Source organism: Notamacropus eugenii, chromosome 5, assembly GCF_028372415.1.
Source record: "Notamacropus eugenii isolate mMacEug1 chromosome 5, mMacEug1.pri_v2, whole genome shotgun sequence".
Lineage (NCBI taxonomy): Eukaryota > Metazoa > Chordata > Mammalia > Diprotodontia > Macropodidae > Notamacropus > Notamacropus eugenii.
Window position 1 is genome coordinate 9,807,554 of NC_092876.1, and position 17,934 is coordinate 9,825,487.

The 17,934-nt window shown below is 38.6% G+C and overlaps 2 protein-coding genes across 2 annotated transcripts in view; both read left to right on the forward strand.

Moving 5' to 3' along the window:
• The window catches only part of LOC140503288 (uncharacterized), a 256,515-nt gene that overhangs the window by 177,050 nt on the left and 61,531 nt on the right, over positions 1 to 17,934 (forward strand).
• Positions 1 to 17,934, forward strand: part of LOC140503155 (vomeronasal type-2 receptor 26-like) — a 47,212-nt gene that overhangs the window by 1,742 nt on the left and 27,536 nt on the right. The window contains 2 exon segments of the mRNA XM_072606969.1: positions 15,602 to 15,660; positions 17,494 to 17,785. Of these exon segments, the coding sequence (XP_072463070.1) occupies positions 15,602 to 15,660; positions 17,494 to 17,785 (351 nt within the window).

Below are 17,934 nucleotides of genomic sequence, written 5' to 3' on the forward strand. Positions count from 1 at the left end.
AATAAGGCTCAGGTTTCACCTCTTCTGATCTTTGGACTGAACTGCTGGATAGAGGGAGCCAAATCTTCCTCAGTCACTCCAGTCTCTGAAGCCCATATATCTTATGATCCAGATGTGCAGCCATGCACCAAGAAACATGCTACTAGAGAGACAAGCAGAAAGGGGTTTCCCTAGGCTCAGACATAATTGATAATCTTAGACAGTTTTGCAAATGGAGCTAGCTAAGATTCAGGAGGAGGATACAGGATTCAGTTTAAGGGAGTGAATCCTCTTGAAGTCTAGGTAGGTGGGACAGCAGCCAGAATGAATGGGACTGGGCTTGAAGTCATTCTTTCTGATAAAGGCCAAGGTCACTTTAATACCATATACCAAGCAATGGCTCATGTCTTTTCAGGCTTCTCCTGAGACCTCTCCTTCATGGATAAGCTAACAGCCAATATTTATCTGGCATTTTAAGCCTTGCTGAAGTTTCTCTTGCATTTTATAACTACTTTCTCAGGTATTCTTTTAAAAGTAGTGAAAGAGCCTGGAGGATGCTCAGAGACTCGAGTAATTTGCCCAGGTTCTGCCAACTACTAATTGTCTGAGGCAGGACTGAAATTCATGTTTCTGATGCCAAGAGAAGCACTCTGTCCTTAAGAGTCTTTGATTAACTGACCTCTTAGAACAGTAGCTACTATAGCAATGAACTCCTCAAGACCACAGATCCTCTGGGGAACTTACTTCTTCATAGCTATTCTGATCAATTCAGTGATCCATGGACTCATGAGAAGAAATGCTATCCACATCTAGATGGAAAAGTGATGAATTTTTTAAAATTTATTTTCTCCCCATCCCTCCCCACCTCCCACCCCAGGTCAGCATGCATCCCATCTACGCCTTCCTTCAGTCTGTCCTCCCTTCTATTACCCACCCTTCTTCCATCCCCCTTCCCCTCTATTTTCCTGAAGGGTAAAATAGATTTCTATACTCCATTGCCTGTATAGCTTAATTTCCAGTTGCATGCTAAAAGAATTTTTAACATTCATTATTGTTTGAGATCCATATCCTCTCCCTCCCTACCCACCCACCCTTATTGAGAAAACAGGTGATTCGATATAGGTCATACAAGCATAACAATGCAAAGCACTTCCATAATATTTATGTTTTAAAAGAATAACCACATTTCCCTCAGTCTTATCCTGCCCTTCATTTATTCCATTTTCTCTGTTGACCTGTCCTCCCACAATAGTGTTTGCTTCTGATTATCCCTTTCCTCAATTTGCTGCCCCTTCCATTATCTTCCCTCTCCTATCCCCTTTCCCCTTGCCTTCTTGCAGGGCAAAATAGATTTCCACATCTAATTGAGTGTGTGTTATTCCTTCTTTAAGCCAAATCCCATGAAAGTAATTTCCTTTTATCTCTCCCCTCTTCCCCTACATTGTAGAAGTTCTTTCTTCTTGCATGTGAGATGATTTGGTACATTCTACCACTCCCTTTCTCTTACTCCTAGTACATTCCATTCAACAATAAATTTTATTTTCTTAGGTATTCTCCCTTCATATTCAGCTCACTCTGTACCCTCTTTCTATGTCCATATATATATATACATGTATATTTACATATATACACACATGTGTATATATGTACATATACACACACATGTACACATATATACCTACACATACATAGTATACACATACATACATTTCCATATACACCTACATTTATATGGATATATGTCTGTGTGTGTGTGTGTGTGTGTGTGTGTGTGTATATATATACATATATACATACATACATATATATATATATATATATATATATATATATAGTGTGTGTGTGTATGTGTATATATATATTCCTTATAACTATCCTAATACTGAAAAAGGTCTCATGAGTTACAAATAACATCTTTCCATGTAGAAATGTAAACAGTTCAACTTTAATGAGTTCCTTAAGGTTTCTTTTCCTGTTTACCTTTTCATGTTTCTCTTGATTCTTATATTTGAAAGTCAGATTTTCTATTCAGCTCTAGTTTTTACAACAAGAATGCTTGGAATTCCTCTATTTCATTGAAATTCCACTTTCTTCTCGAAGTATTATACTCAGTTTTGTTGGGTAGGTGATTCTTGGTTTTAATTTTATCTCCTTTGACCTCTGGAGTATCATATTCCAAGCCATTCAATCCCTTAGTTTAGAAGCTACAAAATTCTGTGTTATCCTAACTGTATTTCCACAATACTTGAATTGTTTCTTTCTGATTGCTTGTAATGTTTTCTCCTTGATCTGAAACTCTGGAATTTGACTACAATATCCTAGAGGTTTTCATTTTGAGATCTCTTTCAAGAGGTAATCAGTGAATTCTTTCTATTTTTATTTTACCCTCTGGTTCTAGAATATCAGGGCAGTTTTCCTTGATAATTTCTTGGAAGATAATGCCTAGGTTCTTTTTTTGATCATGGTCTTCAGGTAGACCAACAATTTTTTAAATTATCTCTCCTGGATCTATTTTCCAGGTCCATTGTTTTTCCAATGAGATGTTTCACGTTGTCTTCTATTTTTTCATTCTTTTGGTTTTGTTTTAAAATTTCTTGGTTTCTCAAAAAGTCATTAGCTTCCATTTATTCCATTCTAATTTTTAAAGAACTATTTTCTTCAGTGAACTTTTGGACTTCCTTTTCCATTTGACTAATTCTGCTTTTTAAAGCATTCTTCTCCTCTTTGGTTTTTTGGACCTCTTTTGCCATTTGGGTTAGTCTATTTTTAAAAGTGTTATTTTCTTCAGCATTTTGGGGTCTCCTTTAGCAAGTTGTTGACTTGCTTTTCATGATTTTCTTGCATTGCTTTCATTTCCCTTTCCAATTTTCCCTCCACCTCTCTTACTTGATGTTCAAAATCTTTTTTGAGCTCTTCCATGTCCTCAGACCATTGCATATTTATTTTGGAGGTTTTGGATGTAGAAGCCTTGACTTTGATGTCTTCATCTGATGGTATCCTTTGTTATTCCTCATCTGAAAGAATGGAAGGAAATATCTTTTAGCCTAGAAAGTAACCTTCTATAGTCTCCCCCCCCCCCCTTTTTGGGCATTTTCCCAGCCAGTTACTTGACTTTTGAGTCCTTTGTCAAGTGAAGGGTATACTCTAGGGATGTGTAAATTCTCAGTTCCTCCAAGGTGCCACAATCAAATCTGTACTCTGGTCTGGGAGCAACCACAAAGACTCTTCTGCTCAGGCTTTGTGAGCCTCTACCAGCTCCACCAAGTCAGTGCTTCTCCTCACCCACCAGGACTGCCACTCAGGAGTGAGACCCAGATTGGAAGCTCAATTCCCCGAGGTTCTCTAGGCAGAGGACTCCAAAATTGGACACTGCTGCCTCAGTGACTGCTGCCGCCCTGGGGCCAGGGCTAGGGCCAGTCCCAGATCCCTTCTCACTCATGTGAAAGAGCTTTCTTGCTGACCTTTGAAGCTGTCTTTGGCATTTGTGGGTTGAGAAAACTTGGAACCACAGCTGCTACCTGTGATTCTGCACCCTGAAGCCTGCTCCAGTCCTGCCTGTGCCATACTGCATGACCAAGGCTGGGCTATGCTCTGCTCTGAGTCAGGTGCAATAGACCTTTCTTGTCAGCCTTCCAGGTTGTCTTGGGCTAGAAATCTCTTGCACTCTGTCATTTGATGTCTTCTGCTGCTCTAGAATTTGTTTAGAGTCATTTTATACAGGTATTTTATGGGTTATGGGGGCAGAGTTATAGGAAATCCATCTTTTTACTCTGCCATTTTGGCTCTGTCACCCTGATGAATTTTTTTAAACTTTGAAGCATCATTTTAATCATTATAAGTTAAAATTAGTTAAAATAAAACTTCTGATAGCAATACACATTTGGTAACGTGAAAAAAGAATGGTATCAATGTTGTAGGTCATAAGATCAATGTTTTAATACTCTTTTTACTTAATCACACACCAAATTTCTTTGGTCTTGAGATATGTGAGTGTATAAATTATTCCTTATACACTATTGTTTATCTCTATCATCAGACCTTACTCTGACCTAGACAGCAACTCCAGATGACACCCCTTGAAACTAATTCTTTTTCTTTCTACAAATACTCCCCACAGCATAGCCTGTAGGTCTGCATAGCTCATCAAGCTAAAGGTAAAATTAATTAGACATCTCAAGTGTCTACTCATCAGGTACTATGGTGGGCAATGAATGGTCATGGATAACTTCTAATACACAAGGGAAGAAGATCTACATGGTATCTGTAATTATTTTTTAATTTCTCACAATTTTGATGGTTAAAATGCTACTTCTTAGGGAATGGCCTGCTTTTTACATCTACACCCCTAATATTTGGCATATAGTAGGAACTTTACAAGAGTCTCATGACTGACTGAAATCACTTACAAATCAGTTTTTCACAGATTAAGAAAACACATTTTTAATAAAGAAAGTGGAAATAAAAAGTAAAATTAATTATCACTTCCTTGATAATGGTAGCATTAGCCTAGATTATCATTTAAGGTCACTTTCAGTCCTAAAATTCTATGATTTTATGACTGAAGCCCAAATTCTTGAAGACAAGTTATGCAAAGTAACTTTTTTGTAGTACTTTTAACCTGTGTTAAGTACCTGTCAGTAACATTTGCTTGAAAATGTAGACTTAAATTATATAATTTTCAAAAAAGCATCCAGCTGTAGTATAGATATTTATTAAGAACACTAAATTTATCACAACATTCGTTGTGACATTTCTAAATATCATATTTCCTTAAAATATGTGCTCCTTTGAAGAACAGGTGTGCTGACATCAACTAACCAAAATGGCGCCAATACAGAAAACATTAGAGTAGTAATTAGTAGCTCCTATTTACCACTCCACATTGACTTTGTTCTCTGAACAAAATTTGCCCCTAGAAAACTGACGAATTTTAAGGACAGATTAAAGCACATTTTTCACTTTTTGTTTTTCTTGCTTTTCTTTTTCCAGCATGACTAATACAGAAATGGGTTGTGCATGACTTCACATTCATAATGAGTATCATACTGCTTACTTTGTCAGTGGAAAAGGAGGAGCAGGAGGGAGAGAGAACTTTTGAAACTCAGTATATAAAAGTGAATGTAAAAAAATACAAAGAGAAAAGGGGAAAGAAAAAAAGGAATGTCATCTCCTTAAGGGCAGGGATTATCTTCTGTTCAAATTGTATTTTTATTCTCAGTACTTGCCACAGTGTGTGGCATATGATAAGTGCTAAGTGCTTGCTGATTGACTTCCTATTCATTAAAGAAAAAGGAGAGAAGCATAGAGGCACGTGAAAGATTTCTTTCAGAATGGGGTGGGAGGACAATTTACATAGCTAAGTAAGAATTAGTAGAACTAGGAGTAAGCATTTTCTCTTCATGTATGAAGGAAATACCAAGAAAGCAGAAATTATCAACAGTTTCAAATGCTGAGCAGTGGTTAACCAAGATGAGGAATTAAAAGAGGCTCTTTGATTTAACACTGATGATAACATTGGAGATAGGCTTGGAAAGAAATTTTCAAATGCATATTGGGGATGGAAGGATGTCAGGAGTGTATGGGTGACAAGAAAATGGGGAAAATGTAGCTAAACATATGTATATATCTATGTATACACATGTTTTATATATTGTAATGTATATATTCTTCCAAGAACTGCAGAAAGAAAGGGTTCAGGTGCATCAGGATCAATGATTCTTGGAAGTAAAGACTTGAGATGAGCTTGCTGCTCAATAATAACGTTTATTGATCTGAGAAAGTATCCAGTCTGCTTCTACCCTCAGGTCTCCACTCCCATGTTTTCCTGACTATACTGAGACAAAATCTTCTCATGTTGAATCCTCACAATGAAGGATCTGTCAAGGACATAAACCCTTCAGCAAAATAATCTCTGGGCTTGATTTGGATGAGTAGCTTTGGCATCTCAATCCCGTTTGCTTATGAATGACACAAATATCTACTGGTACCTAACCTTAAGGAGAGGATGATGAATCTGTCATTCAATTCTGTTTGAACTCAGACAAATTTGAAATTTCATCGGTCATAGCATCTAATACTTTGGGAAACTCATTTTTCAGTCCTCTGAATGTCACACACTTCATATTGCCTTTGCTATAATAGCACAATCATCTCTTGATTAGTTTCAACAGACTCAATTTGCATAGCCAAAAGGAATTAATAAAACATGGGAAAATATCAGGCAGATGTAAGCCACTGAATTTCTGTGAATTTTCTGGGTCATTTCCCATAAGGTCACTTTATTAATTCAAATCTGAAGTCAACATAAGTGATAGAAGCAGAAAGCCTAATTCTTGAATCAGATAAGATTTCTACTATCTATATTCTTGAATACAGGTTAATTCAAGTCAATTAAACAAATATCTATCAATCATCTGTACCTCAGTGGGACCCTCTTTTGTTCAAGGCTGCAGATACAAAGATTAAAAAAAACAACAACAGTATCTTCCCTCAAGAAGCTTTTAGTCCATTATTTGGGTGTTTGGGTGGTATTAGTGTGTATAGCAGTAACTACTGTAGAAAACAGAATGGGATAAAAACAAAACTCCAGGGGGGAAAAAAACAATGTTATGAGAAATGAGAGATACTTTGCAGTGAGGTAAATCAGGAAAGGATTACTAGTGAGTGAAATCAGGTTAAGTGAAGACCCCCTCAGTCATGAATTCCCCCAAACCTCCACCCTTCCTGCCAAAGCTAAAATAACTAAGTATCCCCCTTAGGCAAATAAAATGCTCCAGGATAGAGGAGAACCACCAAAATTCTGGTCACACCACATCAGCATTCTTCCCTTAAGTTCCATATTTGGTAACAAAAACCCTCATTGGTGAGCAACGATCCTTTCCATGTTCTTTGTCTCTGGGGTAGATTCCGGGGCTTAGACTGTATGTGTGGATTCCCAGCCAATGGGAAGAGAAGCTAGTGGGCTTCCTCGTTAGGACTATAAAATGCTGTATTCCACTCCCCTCAGGTGCTGACACCACCCATGGCCTCGCAGGAAGTGCCCCTTTTCATGAGATTGTAATAAAGTCCTTTTTGCCTTCTACTTTGAGAAGCCTCTGAGTTAAATTTGAATAAGGATCACTGTATCCCACACACCAGTGAAGGTGAACCAAGGGCTGAACCATGACTTCTTATAGGTGCAGGTGGATGCCAATAGTCTATGAGAGATAAGTGAGAGAGCATGGTCAAAACTATAGAGATGAAAGAAAAAACAAGAATGATGCAAAGTGACTAATTATGAGAAAGTTATCTCACATAGAGTAGGCCTAGAAAGATAGATGGAATCCAGTTTGTGAATGGCCTTGAATGATAGATTATGAATTTACACTTTAATCAGGGCAGTAGGTGATGCAGAGGATACAGCACCAGTGCAGGAGTCAGGAGGACCTGAGTTCAAATCTCACCTCAGACACTTGACACTCACTAGCTCTGTGACCTTGTCAAACCACTTGACCGGAACTGCCTCATCCTGGGTCATCTCCAGTCATCCTGATGACTATCTGGTCACTGGATTCAGATGGCTCTGGAGGAGAAGTGAGGATGGTGACCTGCACAGCCCTTCCTCTCAAAACAAAGTCAAGTGCAAGTCATGTCATCATTTCTCCGATGGCATAGTCTTCTTCGGCAATGAAGGATGAACACACCCACTTCAATCAATAAGCAACAGGGAGCCAATGATGATTTTTTCCTTACAATGTTTATTACATTATTACTATACTACTATTTATTATTACCATATTAACTATATGGAAATTTGCTTCTAATTTCTATCAATAATGATGCAGGGAAGAAAATTAATCATTGGGTGGAGGGAAAAGGGTTTACTTGACTCTTGATTTTACTTAACTGGAATCTTTGGGTTTTGGAAATAAATATTGCATACTCCTGGTTTCTTTGAGAATGGCCACAGCTTGGTCAGCAGTACTTGGACTCCTGTGTCTGCAGGTAAACTCTATAGTGCTGTAACAGTAAGCATTGGAACATATGCAGGGGGGCCTGCTACCACAGGTTCTTAGATCTGCATTCATAAAAGGAAAGTAACTTTCAAGGGGTTAACAATCACTTTAACCAAGCACAGGTATCAGAGAAAATCAAAGTCAAAATTTCAGAGAAATAAAAAAAAATCAACAGACAGAGCTTCCAAACTGCCTGACCACTAACATACATACATCTTTGCCAGAGAGAGAAGCACCAACATCTGGGTTTTCAAAAAAGCTGGGAGGCTGCTTAGCAGCTTCCCAGAGTCTCATCTGGCGCATAGACTTTCTTCCAAAAAGTAAACCCCCGAAGTAAAACCTCATCCTCAGAGTATTTACACACTTTGTAGAGCCAGAGGGCATAACCCTCTGACTCAGTGCCTCAAAAGAAAAAACAAAAGGTACTTGGGACCCTTTTACAAAACAACTCCCCTAATCAAGCTTCCCACAATAGGCAGGCCCATCAATGAGTGGAAAAAATCTTCCCTAATCACATTATTTAATTAGAGGCACCTTTAGCAAAACAAAAACAACAAAAAAATCCTAATTTGATTGCCATTGCAAGTGCCTGGAGACAGAACTTGTGTCCCTTCTATATGCAAGGATAAAGTTTGTGGAGGAATTATTCTGTCTGTCATGTGAGGGAGGCCTATGCCACCCCGACCATGGTGCCCTAAATTATGGAGAGCAAAGAGCCCCAGGCCTGGTAGATTGTAGGCACTATCGGTATTACTTCACTTTCTGACATTGTCATCCCTCATGGACTTCTCCCTGCTTCAGCATCTGCTATTCCTGGAATCAGCTTCCTCATATTTCCAGACACAACTCCTCATACCCTCACTCAGCTTGACTTCAGGGACACTACCAATGCATATACAGATTTCAAGAGGAGTCCCTGAGGGCTCCATACTTCTTTTTCTCCTGGGTCTGAGAAAAGGGAAGGAGGTTCCCAAACTTATCTATTTTTGTTTTTTTGCTTGGACACAGGAACACAGGTGCAGAGACTTCAGGCAAGGATGGTCCCTAGAGTCCCTCCATGCAGAAGTCTATGTGGACTGAACGCTAAAAGGGATGGAAACCCAGCCATCCTCAATAACAAGATCACTGAGAGACACCTTTAAAACCTGCATAAATAGTGTTTTGTTCCTCCAGATTGTCCTTGTGCTTGATATTGACCTGGTTCACATTCTCTTGTGTTCTCCCAAGTGTCAGGGACAGACAAGATCTGGGGCAGAGATTACAGACTTCTTTCTTATGCCAGGGAGCATTTCTACTGTAACATGAATAAAACAGCCATTATCTCCTGAGCCCTGCTTGTTTCTCAGCTTCTCACAGACTCAGGACTTAAAAATTTGCTTATTATTCAGGATCAGTTATCAAGATGCTTTACTTTCTTTTCAGATCACTGCTTCTGTATCTGCCTCTCTCTGAGGTCAGGACAGACATGCTCCCTTGCTTCCAACAAATAAGTCATGACTTCTGCAAAGATGGAGACCTGATAATCGGGGTATTTTTCTCCTTGTTTTCAGTTGAAGTGAACAGTTTCACAGGCTTGAAACATCCTCAAAAGACTTGTAATAATTTTCAGTAAGTTGCTGCGTTGCCATACTTTAAAGAGTTGCATTTTTTTCTGGTGATTCTGAAAGGTGCTGACAAAGCTCATGGGGCTCACTACAATGTGTCTCCACAGCTGTGTCTTTGACTTTCATTCATTTTATTTTCTATTATCTCAGTATTTCTTGTCATTGTTGTGCGTGTGTGTGTGTGTGTGCGCGTGTGTGTGTGAGAGAGACAGAGACAGAGATAGAAGCAGAGGCAAAGGGAGACAGAAACAGACACAGAAACAGACAGAAATACAGAAAGATAGCAACAGAAACAGAGATAGAGAGATACAGAGAAAGAGACAAAGAAAGAAAGAGAAGGAAGAGGGAGAAAGAGTGACTGAGAGAGAGACACGCAAACAGATTAGGAGAAGGTTCCCATCTCCTTTGGGATTCCTCATCTCTGTACCAGAAGGTTCTGGGATGTGATAAATCAGAAGGCTCTGCCCATATTTCCCAAAATAAAGTATTTTTTAACTTCTTAGGTATGTCATCCTGTCAGTGTTGAAAGCAACAGGTTATAGGATTTGATCTCTGTGACCACAGGTGAAAGGTAAACACAACCAGATGAAATTAACCTTCTCTGTTCCTAAGCAATGTTCCCCTCTTTTTGCTTATCTCTATTTGGAGTGATTATTGCATATAGGCACTGAAGTTTAAGGGGTGATGCCAATTTTGAAACAAAAACACCCCTGTACCATATTCCATATCTTCTTTTTGCTTTTTCTTATTTATGGTTAAAAGTCTAGCACATGTTGTTCACATCAGGTGCTTATTAAATGTTTCTTGAGTAAATTCAGTTCAATTTCAAAAATATTTCTTAAGAATCTTATGTGCAAAAAAAAAGTATCTTATATGTAAAGCACTAGGGAAGGACTGGGGAGTCAAAAGCACAACCACAATGTTTCCTTCCCTTAAGGAACTTAACAATGTTAGTGAATGAATCGATGCAAATATCAGGCAAATGGACCCCATAATAGAGTCATATACCTGTCTTCAAATGCAAATTGGGGATCAGTGACCCACATCCCTCACCCTCTCTAACTAGACTTTGCTGACTTTCCATTTTGTGGCAATGAATTCAATTTCTCCTTAGATGCCTACACAACGACATTTATATGGTCTAGTAGTAGGATCCGGGCTGGGAGAACGGAGCAAACTGAAGTAGCCCTTGTAGGAAGCTTGAAGTGAACCACTCCAATTCACCAACATCACTCTAGGAATTTATGACCCTAGTTTCTGAATCCCTGACATTTCCTAGAGACTTTAAAAATTTTCTCTTTTCACCCTCTAAGAAATTTGGAGACTTTTATTTGCTGGTCTGAGTTCTTCAATAATATCAGAACCACTGGGACCTTAGGCACCATTTTGATAATGCTCTTTAGAAGGGCCCATGTTTCACAAAATTCTTTTTTTCATTCATTTCAGTCATGTCCAACTCGTTGTGAACCTATTTTCAGTTTTCTTGGCAATCATACTGGAGTGATTTGCCATTTCCTACTCCAGATCATTTGACAGATAAAGAAACTGAGGAAAACAGGATTAAGTCACTTGCCCAGGGTCATACAATCACTATGTATCTGAAGACAGATTTGAACACAGGTCTTCCTGATATTAACCTTGGCATTCTAGCCACTGCTTCACCTAGCTGCCTCTAAAGGCCAGGGATACATATTATTTTTATTACTACCTAAGCTATTGTAGTGAGAAGGAAGTTGACTCACAGAGCAAATCTGTCATTTAATTGTGATCTGATTGCAAACAATTGCCACTCATAATACATTGTACGTAGTGAGCAAATAAAAAAAATCAAGCGTATTTATGTGGTGTCACAAATTGTTATTGTCTGTGCTATTTTGTAAAAGGAGAGATAAGAATGGAGTACTCCATTCTCATGTATCTATTAATAACATTTGTTGACCTGAAAACTTAGTTAAAGAAAGGCAATAGGCTAATGCATACATTTTATGATTTAATTAATTAATCAATTCCCTAGTAAAGACAACGGTAACATAATGCATTATGGAGCCAGAAATGTTCTGGCTACCCAGTGCAGAAATCTTCTGGCTTATATACATTTTGCCGTGCGAAAGGAACTCTCCTAGTTGAACAAATCATAAATTTAGTAAGACAAGACAAGTAACAAAGTAATGTTGGTCAGGCCTTGGGATTCCAGCTGGGTAAGCATATGTTTCGGTGATAAGGAAAGAAACCCCACCACTAGTAAGTGGTAGGCTTCCTCCCTTAAACAGATAATTGACATAGGAAAGCGTAAACAATGTTCAATAGAAATTATGATCTAAGATGTCTATATTTTCTTTATCATTAATACGCCATAACATAGTATATGTCTATAGATCAAAGGAAAGTCCCATTATTCATAACATAGTATGTGTCTATAGATAATAAGATTCATCAAAGGAAAGTCTTATTATTCAAGATATAGTGTCTTAGGTTAAAGGTCTCCTTAAGGAGTGTAGAGTCGGCCTTGGCTGGCTTTTGCTGACATAGGAAGAGGCACTCTCTGAGTTTACTTCAGAGAGAACAAAGAGATTATTCTAAAATTTTATATTAAACATTATCACATTAAATAATGTTGTTTCTTCCTGCAAGAAGCATGCTAATAATCACAGAATAGTTTATGAAAATCATTGAAAGGGACTGGTACTGAGGTGAGGCCCAAAAACTGGTAAGTGGATATCACTGCTCATTTTATGTTTCAAAGAAGATGAGTTTAAAGGTAGGATTTTTCATGACAAGAAGGGGATGATATAGGATCCCATTCTCTTTGGCTCCCCAGTGTTAAGTTGGAAGATTTGTATCTGAGAGCTATAATACTCACTCTTCTTTTGTTAGGGGTGTGTTGGCTGACACAGCAAGCTCCGTTTTATTGGAAGGAGAAATTTGAAGATCTGACAATGATTGCCCATTCTCAAAATATGACTGTTTCATGAAGGGTCTAGGTTCATTCCCATAGACTTCCTTTCTCCGAGAGATGGAAACAGAGAACTTATGCTGACAGGCATTCTGGGCAATATTTGTCCACAATATATTTTGGACGGTGTAAAGTGTAGGATCATTTGCAGGCAGAAGTTATGACTTTTGTCTCCCTGTGAAGGAAGGATTTGTGTGAACTTCTCTGTTCCACTCTCAATTCCTTTGGGTTTTTTCTCTGTGCTTCCCTTTCTTCTCCTTCTTGCTGATCTCTTCATTCACTGAGTAAATCAAGAACAAGAATATTTGGTCACTTTTCCTGTTTATGTAGCATATTTAAATGTTTCTTACTCCTTATGTCTTCAGCTTTCCTATAAAAGTGTAAGATTAGAAAATCAAGTGGAGGGTGAGACACCTCATCCTTGGGTCCCTGATCCATCCCCCTCATTCCCTATTCATGCCTCTGCTTTCATTTTCTTTGAAAGGCTTATTAGCTCCATATTAACATCTGGATTTATTTTTAAGAAATGTGGTCCATAGTCAGTTCTTTGTTACAGTATATTTATTCAAAGTTGTGGCAACTAGAAATATTTATATTCTGGTGATTTTCTGTTGTAAAAGGAAAGGAGGAAGGCCTGGGAACTGAAGTGTCCTGCTTGTGAAGGCACTGAGGCAAGACTATGTATAAAATATTGGAAGTAAGAGGGATGTTTGTGGGTCTCAGAGTGTGAGACAGAATGTTCCATTTTAATTCAGTGGATGAGGATGCCATTGTTCTCTGCTATGTGTGGGCATATATTTTATGGGTTGGTGAATTATTGTGCTTGTGGGTTATGTTCTCCTGAATCAACAAGAATGTGTTCAACTCTTCCATCTGCCCCTTATGCATCTCTCTCTCCATGTTGATCCCACTTTTCTCAACTTTTTTCTTTATTAACTTTTCCCCATTATCTCTCCTAATCAGTAACTATTGAAATTATCCACCAATAATTAGAAATTTCACTGAATAGATGCTTACCATTCATTGAATTTCCTCTAACACATTATATAACTGAAGGAATCATGGCCTTTTGTAATGCTGAAAATTTTCTACTACCATTCATGGAAGGAGCTTTTTTCCCCTTGACAAATATTATTAGGTGATAAATAAAACTATGTAAGTCAGAATGGCTATGGGTCTTTGAGCAGAAAACATTTGGAAATAAGGGATACTTATTTGAATATTGAATGCTTATACAAAAACATACTGTTCTCAAAGTATTACTTAATCTAAAATCTAAGTTTCTTGCTCCTCTTAATAGGCATCATATATCTCACAAAGACCCATTCTATGAGAGAGCAAATTGACTTATCCTCAGGATACACTGCTTCCATTCATTCCGCGCAAGAATTTTCTTCTTCAATGATCCAAAGGTCTGGAAAGTTTAGAAAGTAAGGACTTATATTCTCTGACTTGCCAGGGTCTCCAATATGTGAAGCAAATAGACTGGTATAGTGGTCAGAACACTGGATTCCTGGTCAAGAAAATCTGGGCTTGAATCCCACCTCAGGTACTTATGAAATTTACGACCCTGAACAAGACATTTAAACTCAACTTTAGAATTATGGGATTAGGCTCAATGACCTCTAAGTTCCTTTTAAGCTCTAAGTCTACGATCAATCCTATAATTTTTGGTTTATGAGATCTTTCTCAAACCTTTGTTTCTTTTAAACACTGCCTGATTTGTATACCTAAATTTAATGAGCTGGCTTCAAATACTTTGTTCTTCCTTTCCTTTTCCTCCTCTAAAATATCCTCAGTCTCTAATACTGCCTGTGAAGTGGTGATTTATAAAGAAACATCATCAGTAATTTTTTTCCCTTTCCTTTTTATCAAATAAAGTAATTTTCAGTTTCCCTCTTCCTTTGCTTGCTCGAGTAAAATGTTATCTTAATAGAAACCAACTTTAAAATCTGAGATTATGGAAGCATTGAGCAACAGCCACAAAAACCATAATGACAATAGATCTCCTAGAGATGGTTGGTGGGTTGTTGTTCTTCCTTCTTGAAGAGGACCAAAGTGACATAACTATGCTAGAGTCAAGTTTTAATGTGTCAGACTGTGGCCAATATAAGCTCAGAATATTCTTCCACATGTCAGGCACAAATAGTTTGGGTGAACATTTGGGGTGGATTCTCAAAATCTGAGCATCATGTGTTTCCTTTGAGCTATTTCCATTCTGCTTTGCTCATAGAGCACAGCACCTTCTCTACTGTGGGCACACCATGCTAAGTCATCCTGTGACAGTGTTTCCCACATCACACAAACAAATCCAGAGTTTTTAAGAGAGGCCTGAGAGTGCCCCTGTATTGCTTCTTCTGATCATCATGTGAATGCTTGCCCTGAGTGAGTTCTCCATAAAACAGTCTTTTTTAGAAAGTGTTCATTTTGCATTCAAATAACATGGCCAGCACATTAGGGTTGCACTCTCTGAAACAGAGTGTGAATGCTTGGCAGTTTAGTTCAAGTAAGGACCTCACTGTGTGGTACCTTATCGTGCTAGGAGATATTCAGAATCTTCCTAAGACAATTCAAATGGAAGGGATTCAGTTTCTTGGCATTGTGCTGGTACACTGTCCAAGTTTCACAGGCATACAACAATGTGATCAGCACAACAGTTCTGTAGACCTTCAGTTTGATAGTGAGTCTGAAAGAGCCTAACCTCTTTTCTCCCATACTGTCCTTTGGAGCTTCCCAAACACTGAGTTAGCTCTGGCAATGCATGTGTCAACCTCATTATCAATGTGTACAGCCCTGGAAAGTACATTACCAAAAGAAGTGAACCTATCTACAGCATTCAAAACTTCTCTCTTTGCTGTAACTGATGGTTCCATGAATGGATATTGTGGTGGGGGCTGATGGAGTTCCTGTGTTTTCTTGGTATTAATTGTTAGGCCAAAATTAACACAAGCATCAGAGAATTGATTCATACTTCATTGCATCTCAGCTTCAGAGACTGTGTTGAGTGCAGAAATGTCTGTAAACAGAAAATCATGCACCAACACTCCCTCCACTTTGGTCATGGCTTGTAGCCTTTTCAAGTTGAAGAATTTATCACTGGTGCAGTAGGCGACCTTGATGCCATGGTGCAGTAGGTGACGTCATTGAAAGCATTTGACAACATGGCTGAAAACATCATGCTAAAAAGCATGGGAGCAAACATACCTCCTTGTTTCATTCCAATGGTGGCTGAGAAAAGATGAGACCATTATCCACCATCCAGAACCCGGGCAAACGTGCCATCATGAAATTGATGTACAATGCCAATGAACCTCTCTGGGCAACCAAATTTTAACATTAGTTTCCATAAGCCCTCATGACTAACAATTTCAAAGCCTTGATCAGATATACAGATGTTGTGTACAGACCTCTGTTCTGCTCCTGACATTTCTCCTGCAGTTGTTGAGCAGCAAACACTATATCAACTGTTCTTCAGCCCTTTCTGAAGCCACAGATGGCAATTAAATCTATGGGAGGTAATGAAGTCATCAAGTGAAGTGATATAAAAGCAGAAGAGGGATAAGGACAGAATCCTGTGGGACAACTATGGTGTGATGTAGATGAAGATCCAGCAGAGAAGACTGAGAAGAGAATGGTCAGATACCTCAGAAGAAAACTAGGAAAGAGTGGGGTCCCAAAAAACATCTCAAGAGAGAAGAGAGGATCAAGGAGGAGAGAGTGATCAACTGTGTCAAATCCTGCAGAGATGTTGAGAATGAGGTTGGATGACTTCACATTGCCTAATGTATAAATTCAATATATTTGTCCCCCCCTTAATTCTTTACATCACTCATTCCAACCAATGAAGCACAAACACAACCTGTGAGTAGTCCGAGCTGCCTAAATGGCAACCAAGCCAGTTGGGCAACTCAACTCATTCTCTCCCTCTCCTCTCCAAAGGAAGGTAAATTTTGATGGCTGAAAACTGTCCCATTAACTTGGACTTTACTAGCTATATTCCTTCTTCCTTCCTTCCATCTTTCTTTCTTTCTTCCTTCCTTTCTTTCTTTCTTTCTTTCTTCCTTCCTTTCTTTCTTCCTTCCTTCCTTCCTTCCTTCCTTTCTTTCTTTCTTTCTTTCTTTCTTTCTTTCTTTCTTTCTTTCTTTCTTTCTTTCTTTCTTTCTTTCTTTCTTTCCTTCCTTCCTTCCTTCCTTCCCCCCTCCCTCCCTCACTCCCTCCCTCCCTTCCTTCCTTCCTTCCTTCCTTCCTTCCTTCCTTCCTTCCTTCCTTCCTTTCTCCCTTTCTTCCTTCCTATCTTTCTTTCCCCAAAGACCAAACCTTAAACATTTTTCACTACAGAGCTCACAGATTAGACCCTGACCAAGCACTTCTTAGTGACTACATTTTGGATCCTCCTGGCTAAGAGTGAAGGTAAATAGTAAGTGTTTCTTTTGGGCAACAACTAGTAAAATACTGGAGTTGTTTGTCATTTCCTTCTCCAGTGAATTAAGGCTCTGTTTAGGTATTAAACCTCTGTTTAGAGGTTAAGTCTCTTGGCTAATGTTAAACTACTAGCAAGTGTTTGAAGCTAGATTTGAACTCAGGTCTTTTTGACTTCAGGGCCAGCAATCTATTTACTGAGTCATATAATAGCCTGTAAGGTGTTCAATACACTGTGCATTTTTTGAACCTATAAATGAGTAGAATACTCAGGCAAACAATATAATGATAATACTCCTGAGAAATTATTCTTCCTTCTAGAATTTGCAACAGACTGGGAATGTAAAGGAAATGAATATACAGAAAATAGATATTGCTCTGTGCTGGCCAAATTGACTGAACTATGGTCTCTGGAAGAATAGTCTCTGTATTGCAGTTGCATTTCCTCCATTTGAAGCCCACTGTCTTGAGATAATTTAAGATAATTTCTACCCCTCCCATCCCCACCTTGCTATCTGACATTCTTCTCATTCTTTCACCTCAGGTTGATGCACAAAAATTATCAGCATGTCCTAGCCCTGGTATTTGATGTGGAAGAAATCAACCAAAATCCCAACCTCTTACCTAACATTACCTTGGGATACCATCTCTATAACACCTATCACAGTGATGAAACGACCTTGGAGAGCTCCCTGAAGTGGCTATCAGGCCAAAGTCCAGCTGTGCCTAATTATAGTTGCAGGGCTCAAGATAAGTCAGTGGCTGTCATTGGAGGAGCAACATCTGCATTATCTGTCCAGATGGGGTCCCTACTAGAACTCTACAAGTTCCCACAGGTGTGACTTGTTGTTATCTAGCATCTTCTCCCTCTTTTGACACAACAGGAAACTGATACACAGAAGTTAACTGACTTGTCCAAATTAATCCAAATAGTAAATAGCAGAAAGTGGATTAAAATCCAGGTTCTCTATCTGACTGCAAATTC